This window comes from Chanodichthys erythropterus, chromosome 8, assembly GCF_024489055.1.
Source record: "Chanodichthys erythropterus isolate Z2021 chromosome 8, ASM2448905v1, whole genome shotgun sequence".
Classification (NCBI taxonomy): Eukaryota; Metazoa; Chordata; class Actinopteri; order Cypriniformes; family Xenocyprididae; genus Chanodichthys; species Chanodichthys erythropterus.
The window spans coordinates 45863990-45882199 of NC_090228.1; the positions used below are offsets into that span (position 1 = coordinate 45863990).

General features: G+C 38.2%; 1 protein-coding gene across 3 annotated transcripts; it reads left to right on the forward strand.

Moving 5' to 3' along the window:
* The first annotated feature begins 8415 nt into the window (after positions 1 to 8415).
* On the forward strand, positions 8416 to 16470 carry LOC137025066 (NLR family CARD domain-containing protein 3-like). 3 transcript variants are annotated; one of them, XM_067393076.1, is made up of 8 exons: positions 8477 to 8512; positions 9532 to 9683; positions 9823 to 9939; positions 10485 to 12362; positions 12579 to 12752; positions 12845 to 13018; positions 15139 to 15185; positions 15469 to 16470. In XM_067393076.1, the coding sequence occupies exons 2-8, from the start codon at positions 9562 to 9564 to the stop codon at positions 16002 to 16004; spliced, it is 3048 nt and encodes a 1015-aa protein (XP_067249177.1). In that variant the 5' UTR covers positions 8477 to 8512; positions 9532 to 9561; the 3' UTR covers positions 16005 to 16470. The 3 variants fall into 3 exon arrangements, with proteins under 3 accessions (XP_067249179.1, XP_067249177.1, XP_067249178.1); XM_067393077.1 differs by having other exon boundaries at positions 8488 to 8512; positions 9535 to 9683; XM_067393078.1 differs by lacking the exon at positions 9532 to 9683 and having other exon boundaries at positions 8416 to 8512.
* The last annotated feature ends 1740 nt before the right edge of the window (positions 16471 to 18210 follow it).

Here is an 18210-nt window from a genome sequence, read left to right on the forward strand (position 1 = left end):
CCTCGCTCTGCTGCATATACTGTAGTTCGAACTCAGCGGACAATAGCGCCCCCCAGCACAGCCAATAGAAAGCGCAAGATGCAGGATTTAACTTGAAGAACCCTCAACCATAATATATTTATCTTGTTACAAACAGACACCTATGAACATAATCAAGAAAATAACACATAAGACATGGGAAGCACATGACATGATCATATGAGGATAAGGTAATTACATGACAAAGAGGAGCACATGGCAAAACAGGAAACATGACTGTGACCAAACTGCAAAAATAAGACATGAAACATGAACATGAAGCAAAACCAAAACTAGACGTGACAACCAGCCTCTAAGACACGATTTCTACATATCTTAGAATGATCTGATACCAATATAACCAATATCAGTAATAGTTTTGTTTTTTACAGTAATCCTTGTTGGATCCAAAATTATCTGATTATCTGAAAAGAATTAAAATATTCTGTAAAAGTATTTAGATCCCCAAGAAATGTCTCTTGACCTATATTATAATTTGAATAATTTAAAGTTGATTCTATTTTAGAAATATTTCAAAAATTTTATATTATATTTCTGCGACGTCACGGCTGACAGATCCACCAACACAGAGATCTCATTCGATTTGAAGTTATGCACATCATGAATATTAATTATCAAACATGGATGACGAGAAACTGATTGTCAAAGTTCAAAAGCATTCAATTCGTCTCTATGATAAATCCCACAAACATGTTTAAAAAAAAAAAAAAAAAAGATTCTGTCTGGAGAAGCATCACTGTAGCATTTAATACACATGAGCTGTGTCTGAAACCGCTCCCTATCCACTATATAGTCCACTATATCGGGTGTCAGCCATTTTGTAGTGGTGTCTGAATTCTGAGTGAACGACTTCATTCCCTACATTCGTTCACTACTTTATACCCACAATTCTCTCTGATTTCGAGTGTAGATTCAATGTATACTTGCTGAAGCACTATTTCCCAAAATCCAATTTTTTTAACCTTTTCTTTTTTTAATTAATCATGACTTGAATAAAACCTACTAAAATGTAGGGGGACATTATTATATAAATGAATTAAAAAAAATGAAATTATATTAATAAAAATTATTTTCATTATTAAAATATATTATGTAGGCATTAAATCAATTTAATGTGTTTTACTAACAGCAATGTGTTTTAATAATTTGTGGCACTGTTAACTCATTAAACTTTAAAAGATGATAATTTAGTGGATGATTTAAAAAAAATCGTTAATCATCTGTAGGTAGCATTCAAATCATAACAGTAGCCTGAGGGTGCTCAAAGACCACGTAATCTATGAGCGTGAGAGTTTCTAACAACTTTATTAAAAAGGATAAATACATGAAATTATGTACACTTGTTAATGTGTTTATTTTTGTTTGCAGCATTTTATAGTATGAACACATTAAGCATGACAAAAAAATTACACAATCAATTAAACTACAAAGCTGGCATGTATGATTACAAAATAAAGTTATTATGATTGTTATTGTTATTAACATTATTTTATAATGTAAATAACATGTAGGATAAAATAGTTTCTGAGATAAATATCTCCGACGCACAGTGTATATGTCAGCGTCCGAATTCACTCACTTCATTTATTTCACAGCTATGGTAAGTTAAAAGTTTTTCATCTATGCTGTGGCAATGTTTTTAAAGTACCCCTATTATGCTATTTTAAAGGAACAGTCCACTTTTTTTTGAAAATAGGCTCATTTTCCAACTCCCCTAGAGTTAAACAGTTGAGTTTTATCGTTTTCGAATCCATTCAGCCGATCTCCGGGTCTGGCGGTCCACTTTTAGCGTAGCTTAGCATAGTTCATTGAATCTGATTAGACCGTTAGCATCTCGCTCAAAAATTAACAAAGAGTTTCAATATTTTTCCTATTTTTCAATAATTTTCTTATTTTTGACTCTTCTGTAGTTACATTGTTTACTAAGATCGATGGAAAATGAAAAGTTGCTATTTTCTAGGCAGATATGGCTAGAAACTATACTCTCATTCTGGCGTAATAATCAAGCAACTTTGCTGCCGTACCATGAGTGCAGCAGGAGCAATGATATGTGGTCTCATAGGAAAGACGTACCTGTGGGAAAGTTTTCGCAAGTCGCCAAAATACCACTGCATACATATCACTGCTGTTTCCAAAAGAAATGAAAGCCAGAGGCAGTAAAACGGCAAGCACTTTTAATCGTTTTCATTCAGTTACGATTACGGGGTCAGATTATGGATTAATAAAGACTCGTTTTCACGTCTCCTTGCACAATGTTATGTTATGTTTTTACCAGAGTTCATGATTTGTAAACAAATATATTTTGGACTTTGCATCGCTTAACCGGCTCCATATGTTTCGCTGTTCTGACATAACACAAGAAAGCCTTGGGCATGAATCCTGTGAAAGACAAGTCATAGTAAAAAAGAGCTCAAATAGAGATCTAAACAAGCTAAAATGGCATGATTATGAATGCTTTTTATGTCACAATTGCTTTTTTTAACACTATCGGGTAGGTTTAGGAGTAGTGTTGGTGGTACATTATTTTAAAACGCAATGGAGTGCAAATTTCAAATCAGAACTGTGGTGATTCGTTTAAAAACAAACATCTTAAAAACTTAGCATATTCACGTTTTTCTGATGAAAATGAACATGCTTTAATCACCAATCAGTGGACATTTCACATCAAACTGCATACATATTTTGCAACTCATGAAAACGTTCCCACAGGTACGTTTTCTAATGAGACTGGGTTGTATTCAGGGCTTGACATTAACTTTTTTGCTCACTAGCCACTGAGCATTTTCACTGGCCACAATTTTGATGTTGGTAAATTACATTTTATATGATTAGAGTTGACTTTGTTATGCTTAAATTACTTTATTTTGAGTCATTAAGTTGGCTTGAAAAAGCCAACTTACTGAAATGCTTATTAAACTTATTATTAATGGTGCTTGCCAAAGGCAAAGCTCCATTCTTATTCTCCTGCATACTTATTCTTCTTCTTCTGGACAAAACTTCGGCGCGTAACTTGTCCCGCAGTTTTTGTCCTAGACCCATGAATGAGGTGTCAAATCGACCGGCTCATTGAGGACAGGTGTGCTATGACTTTTATAAGCGATTGGACCAACGATGTTCGCACAGCGGACGAAAAAGCGGCCAAAAAAGTCCCATTGACTTACATTGAAAAATTCAAATTCACGAACATTCCGTCTCTCTCAACTGTCACTTTCTCACACACACTCACACACGCAGGCCCTTAGAAGCCTTTCTCTCTCAGACACAGACACTCATTTTCTTCCACTTTTATTTCTGCGCGCTACTCCTCCCGCAGCATTTGTCCTAGACCCATGAATGAGGTGTCAAATCGACCGGCTCATTGAGGACAGGTGTGCTATGACTTTTATAAGCGATCGGACCAACGATGTTCGCACAGGGGGCGAAAAAGCGGCCAAAAAAGTCCCATTGACTTTCAATGGCGGAATCTTCAGAAATTTGAATTTCAACTGTCACTTTCTCACACACACTCACACATGCAGGCCCTTAGAAGCCTTTCTCTCTCAGACACAGACACTCATTTTCTTCCACTTTTATTTCTGCGCGCTACTCCTCCCGCAGCGTTTGTCCTAGACCCATGAATGAGGTGTCAAATCGACCGGCTCATTGGGGAGACCTGTGCTATGACTTTTATAAGCGATCGGTGTACGATGTTCGTCCGGCGGGCGAAAAAGTAGCGAAAAAAATCCCATAGACTTTGCATTGCGACAAACTTTGACGAGTCATTGCTCCGAGCGAGAATTTAGTAGAAACATGTGGGTTACCACGTTTGAAGAGGCTGGCAAGCTCTGTCAGCCCATACCTCAATATGGGGTGTAAGTTGTACCCCTGGGGCGCAAGAGCTGCCCAAAATTGCCCCATAGACATACTATGGTGAAGCCGTGCCCATGAACCAGGAAGTACTGTGTTTTTCCTACTATGGGAAATTACATAGGGATTTTGTATTGAACATAACTCTGGATTACAGTGTCATAGAGACAAGGGGTGTGCTCATTTTACTCAGGCACCCAATCAGTCTCTCAGGATCATTGTGAAGCTATCAAGCCACGCCCTAGCAACCATATAGTATACTTCCATTGAAAAAGATCAAATGAATATCTTTGGATAGGAGTGTCGTACAAACATGAGGGTGGGCTCATTTGACTCGAGGCAGCATACTGCCAATCACAAATCACCTTAAAGACATCATAGCCACGCCTTAGCAACCATTTAGAGCACCCTAGCAACCCAAAGCATAGGCAGATATCTTCAAATCTGAATATCATAGAGGCATAGGGGTTGGTTTATAGCATTCATACTGGCAAGCAGCCTTTGGTTTATCATTACTGGCAGCTGCCAAGCCACTCCCTAGCAACCAAACAGAGTACCTTAGCAACCGTTTAGCAAGATCTATATCTCTGCATCAGAGCATCATAGAGACATGGCGGTTGGCTCTTTTGACTCATGCTAGCAAACTGGACTTCCAACATGCTACACATGCTAGCAGTGAATAGCTACATGCTAATAGTGATTAGCTAAGTGCTAAAGTGGGCTGAGAACATGCCAGGAACTCTATAGAAACTCCATAGTAACTATCTGTGACAGCTACCAACCACCTAGTAACACCATAGCAACCGCCTAGCAACCACCCAGAACACCCTAGCAACCGCCTAGCAACACCGTAGTGACCACCCCAGGTACCTTAGCAACTGCCTAGCAACACCCTAGCAACCACCCAGGTTACCATAGCAACCACCTAGCAACCACCCAGAACACCCTAGCAACTGCCTAGCAACACCTTAGCAACCGCTCCAAGTACCTTAGCAACTGCCTAGCAACACCCTAGCAACCACCCAGGTTACCATAGCAACCGCCTAGCAACCACCCAGAACACCCTAGCAACCGCCTAGCAACACCGTAGTGTCCACCCCAGGTACCTTAGCAACTGCCTAGCAACACCTTAGCAACCACCCAGGTTACCATAGCAACCGCCTAGCAACCACCCAGAACACCCTAGCAACACCTTAGCAACCACCCCAAGTACCTTAGCAACCGCCTAGCAACCGAGTGGGGATTTTGCCACTGCAAGCACCATTCACATTTTCTTCAGGAAATGTACATTCTAGTTATTATTCTTCTTCTGAGACTAAAATTTCTAACACTAACTCGTCTTAGAGCTTTAAAGCTAGAACTACTAAATTCGGCTCAAACCTTAAGACCTTTCTGACCAAGTGTGCTATATCTTTTCTAAGTGATCCGACTTACGGTTTTCCTAAAAATGACTATTAAAGCTCGGAAAAATCCCATTGACTTTCATTGACGGAATGTTCAAATGAGCCAAGACTTTCAAATTCCAACTGTCAAAATTCAAATTTAAACTACGGAAGCCTATTAGACTCAAAAACTCAATTAGACTCAAGTGCCATTCTATGTACTATTTCTAATCCATTGAAACTCATTCAAACTCATTTATCTCTCTATCTATCTATCTATTAAACTAAATCTATCTATCTATCTATCTATCGAACTAAATCTATCACTTCTCATCTATATATATCTATCTATCACTTCTCGTCTATCTATCTATCTATCTATCTATCTATCTATCTATCTATCTATCTATCAAACTAAATCTATCAATCTATCTATCTATCTATCACTTCTCATCTATCTATCTATCTATCATCTATCTATCTATCTATCTATCTATCTATCAAACTAAATCTATCTATCACTTCTTAGCAACCAACTCCCTAGCAACCAAACAGAGTACCCTAGCAACCGTTTTGCAAAATCCATATCTCTGCATCAGAACATCGTACAGACATGGGGGTTGGTTTATATTGTCAAGCAGCCTTTGGAGTATCATCATTGGTAGCTGCCAAGCCACTCCCTAGCAACCAAACAGAGTACCCTAGCAACCGTTTTGCAAGATTTATATCTCTGCATCAGAACATCGTAGAGACATGGCTGTTGGCTCTTTTGACTCATGCTAGCAATCTGGACTTCCAAAATGCTACACATGCTAGCAGTGAATAACTACATGCTAATAGTGATTAGCTAAGTGCTAAAGTGGGCTAAAAACATGCTAATAACTATAAAAACTCCATAAAAACTCCATAGTAACCATCTGTGACAACTACCAACCACCTAGCAACATCATAGCAACCACCCAGGTTACCATAACAACCACCTAACAACCACCCAGAACACCCTAGCAACTGCCTAGCAACACCTTAGCAACCACCCAGGTTACCATAGCAACTCCCTAGCAACCACCCAGAGTACCCTAGCAACCGCATAGCAACACCTTAGCAACTACTCCGTGTACCCTAGCAACCATATAGCAACACCCTAGCAACCACCCCGAGTACCCTAGCAACCATATAGCAACACCTTAGCAACCACCCCGAGTACCCTAGCAACCACATAGCAACAGCCTAGCAACCATCCTAAGTACCTTAGCAACCGCATAGTAAAATCCTAGCAACCACCTTTCCCTGACTATCTATCTATCAAAACTACTAAACTAAAACTGAAACTTTCAAACTGAAAACTTTCAAACTTTAAACTTTATAAACTACTTTAAACTTTCAGGCTAGGCTTTTTCAAGCCAACTTAAAGTTTGTCTCAACAAACTTTTTAATCTAGTTTTACTTGATTTAGAAGATTTAAAACCCTTTTAAACTTTTAAATGCAGATTGACCACCCAAATCAAGAATACATTGTATATCAGCTGGTATGTACAGGTGGGCAAGAGGTGGACAATATAAGCATGGGCTAATATGAGAAATTGTATAAGTTATTTGTGTTAGGCTATATAAAAGAACAAAGAAGCAAATTACAAAAACAATAGTAAATTAAAAATAATTTTTTTCAGATTATTTAACATCTTTTGTTGTTTGATTAACATTAATGACAGAGAGGTATTTAATTGGGCTGCTGAATGCATGGACGTAACTGACGCATATCCAGTTATTACCCACCTGTTTACGTCCACTTAAGCCATAACCGACTGTATTCACGCGAGATACTCCACACGATGGATATTTAGACATCTGTGTGCTCTGTTTAACTATTCAGGCGCGAGGAGAACTGATCGCGCGCGCGACAGAGCGCTTCTGTTGTGTCATTCAGCGCAATTCTGCCTATCCCTCATTCACTAACTGCACGTAGCCTAAATAATGAATTATATGATTGGATTTTAATTTTGTGCTACGACGATCTTCGACGATCATTTGGCTGTAAACTGAAATTATATTCAACCCGCCAAAGTGGCTAGTGGGAGTGGCTGTCTTACCCGCCACAGCTGAAATCTACCCGCATTTGGCGGGTTGGCGGGTGTTAATGTCAAGCCCTGGTTGTATTCATAGGTAAAATTGAACTCCGAGCCTCCTGTACCCATTCTGTGACATCAAAGAACTTCCCTGTGCAAAGGATCATGGGGGCCCGAAGTGTCCATCAGTTGTACCCTTTGAAATCCTTCATCCCAAAGGGCCCTTTGAAGTGACCAGTTTTGAGCACTTCGGTTTGGAACGACCCTTCAATATGGCAGCCATGATTATTTTCACTCCTAAGGGCCCTTCGGAGGGCGACATATCCCGTTTGTAACGCACCGAGAGTGGCCAACATACTCTCGCTCAACTGGAGAACATGCTTTGATCCGGAGAGAGGTGGATTCTTCAATCATTGCTCCATACCCTGTGCTCAATCCTGCAACACCTCAAAAACAGATCAACATTTTTAAACAGAACTAAATACAAAACTCTAAAGGAAGGAGCAGCAGTACTTAGAAATCAGAAGACTAATATACGTCGTCTGTTAAACCAGGTGGAGGCATTTATTAGACTGTTAACTGTCGCGCCTGCTGGAGCTGCTGGACCTACAGTACTTGACCAAGAGAAGATCTGCCAACAGATTGTCTCAGCAAATGAACATTGAAAATTGTTACATTCTCATACACAGAAACATGCATGTACATAAACTAATGCTTTGAGTAACAGTCTACATTATGTTCTACACAACATAGTGTCAGTTTGTGTATTTCTTTTACACCTTTAGTTATATATTACACATATTGACACATTTACAGATTTCTGGATGTATATTTAGCTAACTTTTGAAGACATGCAATATTCTCAGATTTCCTGAGGAAAAAAAAAAGAATTCTTTTGTTTTAGTTTTGATAATACATTGCATATTAAAATGGCATGCTAAAACTTTTTTTCTACATAACATTAGGTTACATAACATTTCCATAAATAAGTATTACCCAACACTCAGTTTTGGTCCCCCCCCCCCATCTGTCAGACCAGAGCTTCACCCCTGACTTGTCACAGCTTGTCACATGAGCGCAACAAAGCCATTTAGAAATCACCATAGAAAGGAAAGTGAAAGCAGAAAAATAAGTGAAGCCATTCCGAAGTAAACCATTGGGCAAACGACCTTACATTCTGTGGTAAGTTCAATTTTCCCATAGCTAGTCAAAAAAAGAGCTGGTGTTTGGGTTTTTGCCATTCTTCACATGGTATTTCAAACCCGGGTTATATTTAGATAGTTCAATAGTTTAACAGCGTTGACCCAAAATGGCAGAAAAGATTATCATTATCAGTAAATAAAAAGTAAATTAATTTTCTTATTTTCTTATTAATTTTCTTATCTTTCTCAAATGTTTATGTATATTATTTATGAACGATATGATGAATGATATTATGAATGATATCAATGAACCAGTGATTGTTGCTTCTATTTTACAAATGTCTAAATACTTCTAGTATCCTGCATTCACACACTGCTGTAGAAAAAAAAAAAGAATTATTAAGCTCTAATACTATAACAAAAAAATAGTTATAACAGTACCAGATCCGGATTCTATGGCTTAGAACAATAGCTGGTCTTTTTAAAGGGTTCCATTTTTTTTTAATTTCTGTATTGAATCTTAATGACTCTATAAATGTTAGTATGCTTTAAATGTTACTTTGATTTTACTAAATATGTTTTTTATTATCCCTCTATATACCTGGTCTTATAGTCTTAGGGTTTTGCATAAAAAAAGTGAGTGCAAGCTGAATACTTCAATAATTGTTCAATATTCTAAATGAATAAATACATTAAAAAACACAAAATATATGTAAAATGAAGATTCCAGTATGACTTATTCACCCTTTATCATGTGTCTGTTGGTGTGACTGAGAGTCAGGAAGTTCCTCTTTGTACATTATGTGGTTTTGTTATGTGACAGTGTCTAAGTAGAGTTACACAATTGAGTTCAGTGTCATAATAGCGGAGTTTCCATCCAAACGTGAAGTGAGTCTTTTCAAAGTTTGCAAAAAAACAAACGAACAAATGCTTAGATTACAGTGTCATTTAGATTAAGAGCTTAATGTAGCTGTACGGCAGTGTACTACTTACTACAGCATCATTGTACTACAGAAATCTTTTAAACTCTGTCTCCACATGAAATCAACCTCTTTTGAGAAGTGAGAATGGAAGAACAGGTTCTCTAAAATGAGTTTCCATGTAAAGAGAGAAGATGAGGACACTGCCGCTAAAATGAATTCTCTTGTTCCTGGATCAAGCTGTGTGTTTATGAACAGTAATTTCATAGATGCAGTGACCTCTGACCCCAGGTAAGCCGTTTTAACATTTGGCAGATGGTTTTATTCAAAGCAACCTGTGGTGAGTGCAGTGTCTCATAGAGGTGCATTCAAGTTATACAGTATAACTAATGCTATGAAATGCTGTTTTATTTGTCTTTTTCGGCATCAGCAAGAGGAAAAGACACAGATCAGAGTCTCCAGAACCCAGCATTGTGTCTCTGAAGAGTAACACATCAATGAGGCAACCCATTGGACTCAGTGATGGACCAGTGACCTCTGACCCTCCGTTAGTATAAACTTGTACTTGCTTATTTACTTGAGTGCATCTCTAATGATAATGATTTATGAAACGCAAAGAAATAACACTATGGGCCCTACCACACACCAACATAATGCAATGCCAGGTGCGATCTAAGTGTTTTTTGCTAGTTTCAGCCCAATGCAGTTATCATTTTCACATCCAGCACCCATGTTGTTTAAATAGCAAATGCACTCACGCCCATCTGTTCACCCACGGGCGTGCTGGTTTGAAAACGAGGTATGTTCAGGTGCATTGTTGGCACATTGCTAATTTTAGGCAACTGAAAAAGACTGCGCCATTGACCAACAAAAACCTGGTCTAGATCATCTGGGTTCTAAAGACAACCTGGCCTTTTGTAGAATTACACTGAGATCCAATCACAATGCATTCACAACTACCTTTGGATCAGGACACACAGGTTGAATAACATTCCCTTTTCATTATATAAATGGACAAAGATCTGGATACAGGATTGCATGTTGATGCATTTTAATCTAGTCTTTTTTGCTCATCTTTTATTTTAATTTCAGATGGAGGAAGATAAATACGCGGATCAGGTCTACATCTCACTATCAGACTCATATCAGACAGTACAAAACTGAAGCAGTCCTGCAGACACACACACTGGAGACTGGAGACCTGCAGAGAGTCAAAAACCAGCACAAAACCAGCATGAAGAATAAATATGAGAGATTATTTGAGGGAATTAAACTCCAAGAAAATCAAACCTTCCTGAACAAGATCTACACACAGCTCTACATCGTAGAGGGAGAGAGAGAAGGAGTGAATGAAGAACATGAGGTTTTACAGATGGAGAAAACATCCAGAACACAACACTCACAAGACACTCCAATCTACTGCAATGACATCTTTAAAGTCTCACCTGAACCAGGATGTGAGGAGAAAGACCAAATCAAGACTGTTCTTACTAAAGGCATCGCAGGAATCGGAAAAACTGTCTCTGTGCAGAAGTTCATTCTGGACTGGGCAGAGGGAAAAGCCAATCAGGATGTAGATTTCATGTTTGTGCTTCCATTTCGAGAGCTGAACTTCATTGGAGATCATCAGTACAGTCTTCACAGACTTCTGCTGGACTTTCATCCTGAACTTCAAGATCTGGACTCAAAGATTTACGAGGAGTGTAAAGTTGTGTTCATCTTTGATGGTTTGGATGAAAGCAGAATCACACCGATGTTTTCAGATGCTCAGAAAGTTTCTGATGTGACTATAACTTCATCAGTGGGTGTGTTGATGTCAAACCTCATGAAAGGAGAGCTGCTTCCCTCTGCTCTAATCTGGATCACCTCCAGACCAGCAGCAGCCAATCAGATTCCCGCCAAATACATCAACCGTTTGACAGAAATTGATGGATTTAATGAGCCTCAGAAGGAGGAATATTTCAGGAAGAGAATCAGTGATGAGCATCAAGCCAGCAGAATCATCTCACACATCAGAAGAGCAAGAAGCCTCCACATCATGTGCCACATACCCGTCTTCTGCTGGATTTCATCCACTGTGCTTCAAAAGCTCCTGAAAGAAGATCTGAGTGCAGAAATCCCTCAAACTCTGACTGAAATGTATATCCACTTCCTGCTGATTCAGATCAACATGAAGAATCAGAAGTATGAAGAGAGAGATCCAGAGAAACTCCTTCAGTCCAACAGAGAAATGATTGTGAAACTTGGTGAAGTGGCTTTCAAACAGCTGATGAAAGGCAATGTCATGTTCTATGAGGAAGACCTGAGAGAGAGCGGCATAGATGTCACTGATGCCTCAGTGTATTCTGGGATTTGCACTGAGATCTTTAAGAAGGAATCTGTGATTCATCAGAAGAAAGTCTACAGCTTCATTCATCTAAGTGTTCAGGAGTTTCTAGCTGCTTTCTATTTGTTTTACCTTTATGTAATGAAAAATGTTGACACATTGCAGTTTTTCGATGTAGTGCATAATCTGCATAGAGAAATAGTCAATAAAGCCCTTAAGAGTGAGAATGGACACCTGGATCTTTTCCTACGGTTCCTGCTGGGCATCTCACTGGAGTCCAATCAGAGACTCTTAAAGGATCTACAGACACACACAGAGAACAGCACAGAGAGCATCGGGAGAACCACACAGTACATTAAAGAGAAGATCAAAGATGGACATGGACTCTCAACTGAAAGATCCATCAATCTGTTCCTCTGTCTGCTGGAAGTCAAAGATCAGACTCTGTCCAGAGAGATTCAGGAGTTTGTGAAATCAGACAAATACTCAGAGAAGAAACTCTCTCCTGCTCACTGCTCAACAATTGCCTACATGCTTCAGATGTCAGAGGAAGTGCTGGATGAGCTGGACCTCAAGAAATACAACACATCAGATGAAGGTAGAAGAAGACTGATACCAGCTGTGATCAACTGCACAAAAGCCCTGTGAGTGTTTAATCATCTCTTTACTACTTTCTAAATCTACTTACATTTTTGGTTGTTGTTGTGCAGAGTAATTCATCTTGATTTTATTTTGCTTACTTATATATTTATTTTAGAAATTTCTGACTTATTTTACAAGAGTGAAGCTGATATTGTTGAAATGTCAGTTAAATACCAGTGTGGAAAAGATTGATTCTCATATGTTCTTCTCTATTTCAGTCTTTCTGGCTGTAATCTTACAGCCCAGGATTGTAAAATTGTGTCATCAGCTCTACAGTCCTCAGACTGTGTCCTGAGAGAGCTGGACCTCAGTAACAATGACCTGCAGGATTCCGGAGTGAATTTGCTCTCTGATGGACTGAGGAGTCCAAACTGTCAGCTGGAGATACTGAGGTTTGTGTTCAATTTGTTGATTAATGATTATTAAATAGTTAGTGTTCTATACTTTAAAATCACATCCTGTTTGCTGTATTGTGTGTCTGCAGATTGTCTGGCTGTATGGTGACAGAGGAAGGCTGTGGTTATGTGTCTTCAGCTCTGAGTTCAAACCCCTCACACCTGAGAGAGCTGGATCTGAGCTACAATCACCCAGGACAAACAGGAATCCAGCTACTCAACGACAAACTGTATCATCCACAGTATAAACTGGAGATACTCAAGTATGTGGGAAAATTTTGACTCCTCTGTATGTGTGATGAATGGGGATAACCTAAGAAAGATGTAATGATGTGGTCGCTGTGCTTTTGCAAAGTAAGACATGTTCCCGGATCAACATATTTAGTTAATCCTGGAACAGCATTTTCGGTTGAACACATAGTCCTAATCCTATCCCTACCGCCGTGAAACCTAACTCTATCCATAACTTATCCCTAAAATCAGCACTCACTGCTCTTAACTGAACAACATTTGTAGCTTTATTAATCATCATTTTTTTTGTAATGAATACACCATAGACTATGCAGTGATTTTTTTTTTTTTTTTTTTACATTTGATTATTTGTTTTTCTTAGCCTTCTTGAATGTTTCTGTTTAGATGTAAAATGACTTAAGTAAAGCACTGTTAATTTAATTTGTTTCTTATTTTTCTTCAACTGTTTGTTATTTGTATTTTTGTTCTTATTTTTAATAACAAAGATAAAATAGGCCTAACAAAAAGAGCAATATTGTGAATGTATATAGTAATTATTAATAACAAAAGAATTGGAGGAAAAGATGCATTATGTCGAGAATTGTTTTATAATCGAACAGTTTCCCTCTGAATCGTAAGTTTGAGACCGACCTATTAACTTGGTAGGGCTTTTTAAACATTTGGATTTACTTAATAGCCCAGAAAGAGATAATGCAATTTTCTATTGATGTTTTATATATTAATTAATTTTAATATATAATTAATAATTATATTTTCTGCTGATATTTCAGTTTACTTATAAAGTTATACAAATCATTACAATGAACAGACTCGGTAAATCAAGCTCTTGTGGTACCCCCATTATGTAGGATTGTGACAGTGCAATTTCATTTTCTTCATGGGCACAAATTGGAATGGGATTTGAGGTGGATTTGAGTTCATGCTCTGATAATAGCACAGTTTAAAAAAGACGCAAATTGTTGTTTTAAAGTTGCCACAACAAAGATGGCGTCTATGTTGGTCCGATTGGGCAATACCGGATGCACGATGACGTATGCGTGAGATACGCTGAAAAGAGCAATGGCGGGGATAATGAAGGAAGAGCAGTTCCCTGGGAGAGTCACCTCTTGGAGCCGTTTATTGTTTTGTCGCGACGGAAAGTATATTACGTCGGCGAACAGACATTTGCTCTACTTAATGACTTCAATGATGTATGGATTATACCTGTTGGTGTTGGCGCCCATCGGGTGATCGTATTGTTAACGGAGTTGTATCATTGAAGATAAACTACGGCACGGAACTGATTTGGAGCTACTCTTTAACTCTTGAAAAACCAGTGGAGCGTGAGTAACGGGATTATAATGATCAAGCGCAGTTATTGTGGAATCAAACTGACTTTGACTGTTCTTTAACGTTACCCTTCTTTTAAATACACTGGGGAAGCAACGGATTGAGTTGAATGTTGAACTGATGAACTTGTGACTTTGACTATTTCCCCTATTTCTTCTGTGTACATTCATTTGACATCCAGACTATTTAAACTGTGCTAAAGGGAATGAGATGAATAAGTTTTGCTGTTGAAATTGCTGTTTATGCTTGTGTTTATTGTTATGGAATGGTGATATGTGGTTGATGCATTGATCAGAGTATGTCTTGATGAATATAATGAAAATTTGCATTACTGAGTGAAAAGTTTGGGGTTTTCCTTTCTTGGTTTACTCTTTAACTATTATGTATAATTGTCACTTAACATGTATCCATGTGTCCTTTGTGCACTTCCCTTTTGACTGGACTGACAATCCTTTAAAGGTATTTGAATTTTTTGACAGTATTTAACCTGTCTGGCACCCTAGCATAATTATAAAAGGAAAGTTGTTACAGGATGATTTTATGTTGAAAACTGAATCACAGGCGAGGTTACATTTCTTTGATACTCAAGGTACAAGGCAGCAGTAGAAAGATGCTTAAGTACAGTAACTAATTGCATTTACTTGAATACTTTATAACACTGATTATTTATTTATCTTATTTTACATGATGAATACTTGATGAACCTATAAACCTCCCTTGAGAAAAAAATAATACACTGCAAAGTGTTTAATTTTTAAGAAAACAGTCCAATAAACACTATTTGTTGTTTTTATCTATTCAGTTTGGATTATGGTGGACATTTCAGGATCACACCAGGACTGAGAAAATGTAAGTCCACAAACACTCCCACAAAAACACACCTCTGCTTTTTTAAATTATGTTATAGATCAGGGGTTCTCATCTCTGGTCCTTGAGATCCTTGAAGTTTCCTGCAGATTTAAGCTACAACCCAAATTAAATACATTTGGACAAGCTAACTAGATCTTTTGGATTACTATAATTTTGGTGAGTTTAATCAAGGTTGGAGGTAAACTCTGTCAGAAAGTGGACCTCGGGGGCCAGAGAAGAGAACCACTGTCAAAGATGACGTATTCTCTCTTCTTGTGTTCAGATGCCTGTAATCTCACACTGGATCCAAACACCGCAAACACTCATCTCATTCTGTCTGAGGAGAACAGAAATGCAACATGTATGAAAGAGCCACAGCCGTATGCTGATCATCCAGAGAGATTTGAGAACTATGAGCAGGTTCTGTGTCGAGAGAGTCTGACTGGACGCTGTTACTGGGAGGTTGAATTGAGAGGCTGGGGTCATATAGCAGTGACATATAAAGGAATCAGGAGGAAAGGTGGGATTGACTGTCGGTTTGGACTCAATGACAAGTCCTGGAATCTTTACTGTTGTGATACGATTTACACTTCTTGGCACAATAATAAGGCTAACAGCACAAAGATTCCTCCCTCTTCATCTATATCTAATAGAGTAGGAGTGTATCTGGACTGGTCAGCCGGTACTCTGTCCTTCTACAGCGTCTCCGACACACACACACTCACACACTTACACACATTCAACACCTCATTCACTGAACCCCTCTGTGCTGGATTTGGTTTTTACAATGATTCCGCTGTGTCTTTGTGTCAGATTTAACAACCTCTTTTGACATGACATGTACAATAGGAACCTTTTAATCAAGCCGTGTTGAAGTTTCTGACAATAATGGGTGGCCATTCTTATGTTCATACTATACTGGTGTGACAATATCCAAAATTTTAACATGTTTTAATGTTCCCGGTCAGTATATGCATGTTTTGGAAATGGTGTCATTTGATAAATGTAACACTATTTTCTTTGAAAAGTCTTGTTTGATTTCGGACTACCATGACATTATATGCTAATGCTAACCTTTCATATGTTCATTATTTTCTTATTTTTCTCAATTTTGCAGTAGTTGTATTTTTATTGTTTTTGTTTGTTTTACTTTCCTGTGCTTTATTTGATCAGATAAAAAAAATATATATTACTGAAAGTATCTTTTAAATGTCTCCTTAATGTAAGAGCTGCACAGTGTTCTTCAATAAATCTTTGCACATGGTGAATCACATTGACTGCCAAGTTACATCTGTAAAGTTCAGATTGAGGACCGAGAGATTCAGACACTAAACACTGAGATGATGCAGTGATTTAGTGTGTGTTTAAAGCATGTGTCTCTGGACAGACATCACACTCACACAGTTGTTTGCTCTGCTCCATTTCATTTGTTTTTCTGATTTCTCAGTCTGTTTTAATTCATGTGAGGTATGTGATGTTAATGAAACAGTTATAATATAATATATAATAATTGTAAGGACGTAGCCTATTTATTAGCTCAATTTAATTGTTAAAGGGAATAAGAATTGAATCAACTGTAAATGATTCACTGTAAATGATTCAGAATTAATATTTAACACTTCATCAATTATTCGTCCAGCGAAAATTGAGGTTAGAGTATTTTACCAATTCTGGATAAAATATTATTCTGTGGCCAACAGTAACAATATTTTATTATGATTATTGTTATTATTGTAATTATTATATTATTATAAGCAAGAGGTAACTTTTAGGACCTTTTGAGTTTAAGGCAGTAATTTGATACACAACACAAGACTACTCGTGAAAACCAAAACAAGATTTATTGACTACTTCTAATGATTACAGGAAACTAAGGCTAAACACACACACACACATACATACATGCACACACATTTGCGGAGTTGATGAGTTATGAAAAGTCCCAAGTTCAGTGCTAACTTAACTTATAACCGGAAGAATATCACAAAAGCAGAGCTTTGGCTTGATTCTTTAGGTTTAAAGGAGTTTCACCAGTTTCCAGCAAGAGAGAGAAGTTTGCTTGTACCTGCGTTTGCTCTGACAGCTGAGGTAATCGGGTTGTTGTACAGCGGAGTCCCGTTCTGGATTGGCTGTCTTTCAGGTGACGTCTTCTCGGGAAAGCCCTGTGGGTTGCGCGGAAGCTTTGAAGGATGTTGCTGTTCTGATCTGAGCGTCTGGCTTGAGCGGCTCTCTTCTTGGGAGACTTTGGTCAGATATTTCGCAGAGGGTTTTGGAATCTGGATGTGACGGCTGTTGATCAGCGGCGTGGCTTGTAGTTCAAGTCGACGACTGTTAGATGGAAAATCAGCCCCGGTCAATCAGTTCTCAATGACCCATGCGACTTTTCCGCCGTGGTCAAAGTAGCGGTGCTTCGGCTACTTCTGACCGATTTCTGACTTCCAGCTTCTGACTCTGACCTTATTTCATATTTCTCAACTGACTTTAGCTTGTTCGGACAGCATAGTTTTAAAGGAGCAATTCTGGCTCCATCCTTCAGATGCGATCCTCCAATGAGACGTTGCTACGGAGATTAGACACGCCTCGTCTATTGTCTATTGATCACATTGCGTGATATCTGCAGAACATTCTCCTGTTTTATTAACAACTTTATAAAGTTTCTTAATATTTTCCTGATACTGAATTTCAATGTTTCATTCACACAGAATTAGAGAATTATAAATTCTGCATTTAGAGCTCAAACACAACACACTTCTTCCACACATATTACTAGACTGACCTAATTAAAACAATGATTATAAGAGAAAGAAGATGCATACAGGACTACAAACATATAAAGCATTGACTCCAACATATTAGTAATCACATCATAGCAAATGTTATTCTGGATATAGTTAATACTTTAAGTAATCGACAATTGTCCCTTTTGAGATTCAAGATTGAGTCCTTAAGCATAGTTTAAACTCTGACCGGAGTCATGGGTGACCGGGTCACGATGGACGGTCACACAAGTGAGGTATTGATAGGA

Coding starts and splice junctions, on each gene's coding strand:
- LOC137025066 (XM_067393076.1), top strand. CDS start 9,562: ATGAGTTTCCATGTAAAGAGAGAAGATGAGGACACTGCCGCTAAAATG. Junction 9,940..10,484: donor CCAGTGACCTCTGACCCTCC/GTTAGTATAAAC, acceptor TTTTAATTTCAG/ATGGAGGAAGATAAATACGC. Junction 13,019..15,138: donor TATAAACTGGAGATACTCAA/GTATGTGGGAAA, acceptor TTATCTATTCAG/TTTGGATTATGGTGGACATT.